This window comes from Melampsora larici-populina, assembly GCF_000204055.1.
Source record: "Melampsora larici-populina 98AG31 unplaced genomic scaffold MELLAscaffold_58, whole genome shotgun sequence".
Lineage (NCBI taxonomy): Eukaryota > Fungi > Basidiomycota > Pucciniomycetes > Pucciniales > Melampsoraceae > Melampsora > Melampsora laricis-populina.
In genome coordinates, this window is record NW_006768822.1 from 260,244 (window position 1) to 267,443 (window position 7,200).

General features: G+C 44.9%; 1 protein-coding gene across 1 annotated transcript; it reads left to right on the plus strand.

The window, feature by feature from the left end:
* Positions 1–2,212, plus strand: MELLADRAFT_67808 (uncharacterized protein; the record flags this gene model as incomplete). The annotated part of the gene is made up of 7 exons (XM_007416198.1): positions 1–169; positions 204–335; positions 634–738; positions 838–1,270; positions 1,327–1,566; positions 1,646–1,879; positions 2,098–2,212. The coding sequence occupies 7 exons, from the start codon at positions 1–3 to the stop codon at positions 2,210–2,212; spliced, it is 1,428 nt and encodes a 475-aa protein (XP_007416260.1).
* Positions 2,213–7,200: the final 4,988 nt, after the last annotated feature.

Sequence of the window (7,200 nt, forward strand, 5' to 3'; positions counted from 1 at the left end):
ATGGCCAACAACCAGTCCACTAGTCGAGTAACCCGTAGTGCTAGAGGAGAGGCTGTAGAAGAGGGAACGGTTATCCTCGCACCCCCCTCTTCAAACACCACCGTGCCACCCGCGGCTCCAGCGGATGAATTGGAAGGCACAGATGATCCAATCGACGATCAGTTGGACGGTGAAACGATTGAGGAACATGGACAGCTACGTAGGTGAAGAAGGAGTGAAAGGTGAAGAGGAGGAGGAGGATCAAGAATCTCAAGAGGAGGATTCAGAGGACGACACGTACAACGCAGAGGACAACTATGGAAGTCCCGATTCTTCATCTTCAGATGACTCTTCAGGTTCATCAAACTCGGACTCAAGCGAGAAGGGAGACGAGTCCTCGGATGAGGATTTATCATTGTCTGGTTCTTCCGATAGTTTGAGCGATTCAGACGATTCGAAAGAAACAGTTAAAGGAAAGAAGAAACGTAAGGCATACCTTTTTGTGTTATTTTCCTCCAGCTCCCATAGTTCGAGCGCCCCACTTTAAGGGAAGAGACTTCCTAGTCTATAGGCTACACAAAACAGCCCATTTCAAACATCTCCCATTGGTCGAGATTGGCTTCTAACAGCCTTGCGTGTTTTCTCAAAACATAGGTGCACAAATGTCCATCGAAGCAATCGATAAGATGATTGCGAAGGCTCTTAGAGCGAAGGAAAAGGCAAAGGCCCTCTTAGCAAAAGAGAAAGCCCCTCCTAGAGGTACGCAGAAAACACTATCTGAATCACCCCGTGGTCTCATCCCAAGAAACTAACGTCCGATCCAACTGGATGGGGGAAAACCTTCTTTGTCGTCACTAGACAGGAAGACAGTGACTAAACATGGGAAACAAGCATGGTCCTCAAAGATCAAGTCTTCCACCAACAAGAAGAGGATCAAGAAAGAAAACGGCATTCGTTTTCAAGAGGGAGCCCCTTGCAAATCGTCCCTTCCTACTCTCCAACCTTATTGGGGAGAAGCGATGAAGAACCTGTCTGATAATGTCCCTCTTACCGTTCTGAACCCAACGTTTGTGCAAAAGGACAAGGTTGAAAGTAGGAAAAACCAACCCGCCACTTCTTCATCTAAGAATAATCGTAACCGAGGTCTCACTCCCCCATCCGAATATGCAATGACTTTCGGAGAATGGGTAGATGGTATCACCTTGTTGAGAAAGTACCTGAAGAAGATGTATAACTTCTTGATCTTGTCCGATCAACTGAAGGGTCATGTTAAACATGTCAAAGACATCAAGTAAGACAGTCTAAATAAGAATTAAAATTCCACTTAACTGATGAATAAATTCACAGGGACGCTACGGAATGTTGGATGGTTGCGCTCCGGTATGATATCTTGTTTAGAGAGCAACTGTTTGGTCATAGGGGTAAAGGAGTCCCAGTCCCGGATGCTAGTATCTACGTGGAAAGTATTGAGAGAGCGGCGAAGGAGAAAGCGACTCGGCATGGTGAACTCACTTCGGGGAATGAGAATCCATACGCTAAAGGAGCTCGATTCGAGCATCGTGATCCTATCACGGGCATTTGGGAAGAGTGAGTACCTGTCATCCGGGTATCACGACGAGAAAAGACGGTTTTTTAGTTCTGACAAGAACCAATGTGCTTCGTGAAGATCATCTACCACTCTGGCCAAGAAGCGGAAACGCTCCTCAACCCGACTGAACTCGTCATCTGGCCACAGGCGAGCCCCCCGCTTACCTAGAGCTCCTCGTCTCCCAGACATCATCGAGATGCTCCCACCCTTACGGAGAGATCAAGCTTCCGATGTTCGTCAAACCAATAACAGAGGAACAGTCCGAAGGGGTAGAGGTGGAACATCAAGTGGTAGAGGAAGAACTCGCCAACAGTAAGTGTTCATTCGGTAGCTAGTACTCATGACACAGTTTCCTTTCCCTCTCCTTTACGAAAGGGCTGTAGTGAGGTCATTTTTTCTTGAAGTCGTGTCGTTCTTTAGTTGTTGTCCAGACGCACCCAACCCCTGTAGCACGTGTATTTATCTGCTACATTACTGTCTTTACCGCCTAATCAATCGCATGTCAGAGTACTGTAAACATATTGTTCCAGTGTTCAATATGGAATTTTGATGTTTTACTTTGGCAACCAATCCCTTTTAGACCCACATAATTCGCTAGTTGAAATGCGATCTCCCCCTGCACAATGTCCCTTCGGAAATGTATGACTGTGTGTTTGTTGGAAAGTAATAACATCTTGCGTTCTCCCCCCATTCACCTTTTTGGACTTGACCAGTCGAGAAAAAAGAACAGCATCAGAACCTCACCCAAAAGAAGAGGCCGCCTCTATAGGACAGAGGCTTGAAGGTTCCACGGAGGTCTGCATTCCAACGAGAAAATCTTCACCGACAGAAGAGTTAGATTCTCTATCATCTCGATGGCCAAAAGGACCCTACTGCGCTATGAATATTGGATTGTGGGAGGAAGAGTTACAAAAGTACGACTTACTACCGCAGTTCGATTTTGTTCTGGAGGGTTTCAGGAACGGGTTCGATCAAGGTATACCGGACCATCGTATTGGGAATCTTCCATTCTACTGCCCACCTAATCACCAATCATTAGAGGAAGTCAGAGAAAAAATCATGACAAACATTCGCCAAGAAGTGCTGGCGGGGAGGATGTATGGCCCTTTCACAACAGCCGAACTACAATCTCGTTTTCCATTCTTCCGGTCGAGCCCGATGGGGGCAGTGATAAACGGCGACGGTTCCTTTAGAACCATCAATGACCTGTCGTTCCCGAAGAACAAACCAGACATTCCCAGTGTCAACTCCTTCGTGGATAAGGACGACTTCAAAACGACATGGGACAATTTCTCTACTGTCTCAGAATTCGTAGCAGAAGCGGAAGTCCCCATACAAGCCGGTCTGTTTGACTGGGAGAAGGCGTACCGACAAATCGGAACTCTCCCAAGTCAATGGCCATTTTTACTGTTAACATGCTTTTTCGGTTTTCAGTATATAGACACATGTATTTCTTTCGGTGGTGTAGGAGGATGTGGAAGCTTTGGTGGTCCAGCCGACGGATGGAAGGAGCTAGTCAAGAGACATTTTCGCCTAAAAGAAGCCTTTAGATGGGTGGACAATAATCTTTTGATCAAAGAAGAGACGAACCCGCTCAACATGGAAGAAGTTGTAGCTTATAGTGCAAGACTGGGGGTGAAGACAAACGAAACCAAGTTTTCACATTTTGCCGACGAGCAAAAGTACATTGGCTTTCTCTGGAATTTCAAAAAGAAAACAGTATGCCTTCCGATACCAAAGCTACAACTACGAATCGACCAGCTCAATGAATTTTTACGACAAACACACTACTCTTACAAGGAGGTGGAAAAGATGAATGGTCGTCTCAGTCATGTCTCATACATCTTACCTCAACTGAGGTGTTATTTATCAAGTAGTTTCCGTTGGCTTGCAGAGTGGCATGATAAATACGCCAAGAGAAAGATGGCGTCCGCGACGAGAGGCGACCTCAATGTATGGATGGACGCGCTTCAAAGCTTTCCAAATAGACACCTCATAAAGAAGAGAGAAGTGACAAATGTCGGGTGGGTCGGGGACGCCTCAACGTCTTTTGGCATCGGAGTGATAGTAGGAAAAGATTGGTCACAGTTTCGATTACTACCTGGTTGGGATAAACCCCTGAACCAACCTAAAAGAGGGATCGCATGGCTGGAGACAGTTGTGGTCCGTCTTGGACTCCTGACTTTGGCGAGACTACGGAAGATAGAAGGTGGCCGTTTCTTGGTCTTGACCGACAACACCACGACTGAGGGCGTGTTACAAAACGAAAGGTCCAGAGATTTCTGGGTGAATCAAGAATGGAAGCAAATTAGCTCTATCTTGTACTCTTACGACTGCCAGGTCGAACAGCGACGAGTGACTTCCCTAGATAACGCGGCGGATGAGCTTTCTCGAGGCATGTCTTCTTCCAAAGATTGGTTTAGGCAGGTCCATTTAGAAATTCCAGATGACTTAACTCTCTGGTTGAGAAATGCGACAGAGGAAGATCAGTTGGTGAAAGAGTAGCGATGACAGGAAGATTCCGATTTAGAACTCGGTAGAATCGCTCCGTCTCTATGAACCCCGTGTTGAATTATTGGCTAGCAGACTCGAGGTACCTTAGTGATAAGTTTGTAGTTAACACGTTTGGGTTTGTGATGCTCAAAATGAAACAATGTAATTGAGTTCACCCCACAAACAAGCCCATCGAGGCGATCCGTGAGAACTGAGGTTGATTACTTAGGGCAGGAGAGAGTCTTGACAGCCCGAGGTCGATTGATCGAGAGTAGCAGACGATGGGTCTGAGAGAGTTCCCAAGTGACCAAAAGCTCCTTCGAAGTTGCTAGCATTAACAACTAACAAGTTTAGGGGTTGTTGGAGAGGTATGTTTCAGTTGAAACATTTCGATCCACCCACCATTTGTTATCTCCAAAGGTTGCCAATTCTACATCAGAATCAATAAATTGGCGCAGACAGCTACCTTTTCAATCAACGGCAAGGAACGTAAGCACATCAGCAAACATAGTTCCGTTTGCTATAGATAAGTTCTAACTCCATTCGAATTTTAGCCAGAACGAGGTTTCTAGGAATGAAAGACTTGACAACCTTTCTACGAATAAAAGATGATACTCCTCAACGACTAACGAGCACTCAGCGACATATGATAAAAGGCGGATGGAAGAGGAATACCCTTGAATCTTATGCATCCGGGGTCAAAAAATTCAAAGTCTTTACAGAGGAGTTTGGCCTAAGGCCGTTCCCGGCAGCTCAATCTACGGTTGAATCTTTCATTGTATGGGCAGGACACAACCATAATGTGAAAGCTACGAACAAGCCAATAAGGGTGACGACGATACACAAGTATTTATCCGCAATCAGAACTTGGCATGATTTTCATGGACAGCGATGCCCGACCATTAATGAAACATGACTGAAGAGTATTCTACGCTCATCAACGAGGTTGGAAATGGAGGCGAAATTACTGGGCGGCGACAGAAGACCTGTTTCACCGAAGGCCTTGGTGCAACTAATCGACTACATCCAGGAAAATGAGGTAGATCCTGTGGGTCTTACAGCTTTAGTCCTCACAGCGTATTGGGGTCTGGCTCGGATAGGAGAACTCGTTTACAAGGCATCTTCGTACGATAAGAAGGACATACAAGCCGTTTTGAAGTCCGACCTACAGTTCATCTCGGTAAGGGGACAACGGATGGCGAAGATTACTCTTCGTGACGCAAAGACATCTAAAAACGGAGAGCTACAGTATCTATTGCTTCGAGAAACAGGTGGCAGACTTTGTCCATTCAAAGCCTTGGGAAGGCTGGTACGAAGAATGGAGAGGGTAAAAGACCCAAGACTGTTTATGACTTGGAGAGATGGTTGGACAACAGCAATAACAAGACCAATTCTGAGTAAGGTGTTAGAATTAGCTTGGGGAAAATCGAGCAACATGACAGGCCACTCCTTTAGGATTGGCGGCGCGACTCTCTTGACAAAAGCGGGAGTTCAAAAAGAAGAGATTAAACGCCTAGGCCGCTGGAAGTCAGAGTGCTGCTCGCTGTACCAACGAGAATGGTCAGAGATTGAATGGCGATGCGCGAGATACGTGCTTGATAAGGAGAAATGTAAAATCCCTACTTACGTGTAGTAGAATGAATCTAGGCCTTCTCTTCTTTCTGAATACAATGAAAATATAATTTTAAGAAGCGTCAAGCTGGTTAGGAAACTGTGTGGCTAGCGACGGTGTGGGGAAGAGCCGGAGAGGCTCAGGACCGACACTAACCTGAGTGATAGGAGACCCCGGCTCCCCACGCTCTTAGTCTTTCTAAGAGGTAACTCCTTTAGGCTCTAGATAGGTTAAGAAAAACCTCTCGTAGAAGCACAAAAAGGAAGTGACCTCTTAAAAACTGGCCACCCCAAAAAATCACAAAAATTTTCGGGGGGGCCTCTAGCCCACATAGTTTCTTGTTTTGTTCAGTGCCTAAACTGAAGAAAACAAGACTCAATTCTTAAGAAAGATAATTGAGTAGCGGAATAATGGATAGGCCTTTACACGAGGCACAAAATGTGAAGTTAGTCCATGAAGGCGTGCACCAGAATAGATGACGGATAGGAGTGAGAGTTATGAGTAACATGTCATCCTAACCCAGGAAGAGGAATGTCATATTCCTTTCTCGAGAGAAGCCGGATTACGAGAGTAATACATAATCAGATTAAATACGTCACGATATTGGAAATGAAGGAATAAACGGAGGTTATGATGACATATAAAGCATCAAAAAGGGAGAAGCACCTTCCTCCCTTTCCCTCCCATTTCCTCAGTTGTCTCTTTTTTAATCTCAGTCATCTTTCCATTTTACTGCACTGCATTAACTATCATATTATCCAGATTCCATATTACTATAAGAATTTGAGTTAAATATCAATTCCTCCCTAAATTGATTTAAGTTCACTACAATCCTTTAGGTTGTTGAGGAAACTTTTTTGTCCAACCCACCCTCCCTACTAATTGGGGAAAAACAAATGGTTTTTCCCTAGGGGAGACCCCGGCTCCCCACGCTCTTAGTCTTTCTAAGAGGTAACTCCTTTAGGCTCTAGATAGGTTAAGAAAAACCTCTCGTAGAAGCACAAAAAGGAAGTGACCTCTTAAAAACTGGCCACCCCAAAAATTCACAAAAATTTTCGGGGGGGCCTCTAGCCCACATAGTTTCTTGTTTTGTTCAGTGCCTAAACTGAAGAAAACAAGACTCAATTCTTAAGAAAGATAATTGAGTAGCGGAATAATGGATATGTTTATTAATTGCATGCCGATGTACCCTTTTGTGAAGTCAGTGTCATGAATTGTGCCATAAACTCACCTAACAGTTCAAATATCAATAACAGCTTGATTGACATACAATGACAAAGTTAAGATTGAACGGCATCCATCATTCACCCTTAATCATGATTGTAATTGTCCGTTTTGTTCAGCCTCTTAATCACACCTCTCTCTTGACTCACTATGACGTATGGTATTCCTTTCAATATCAGCTCATTGGGAAATGTAATGAACATGGCTTCAGCTTTTAACCTTTGTTATCAGTGCGGCGCCCGCCGCCCAATTCCCTAGTGTAGGGTAAAGATGGAATACAATTGATTCCAGGATCCAGCGCAAT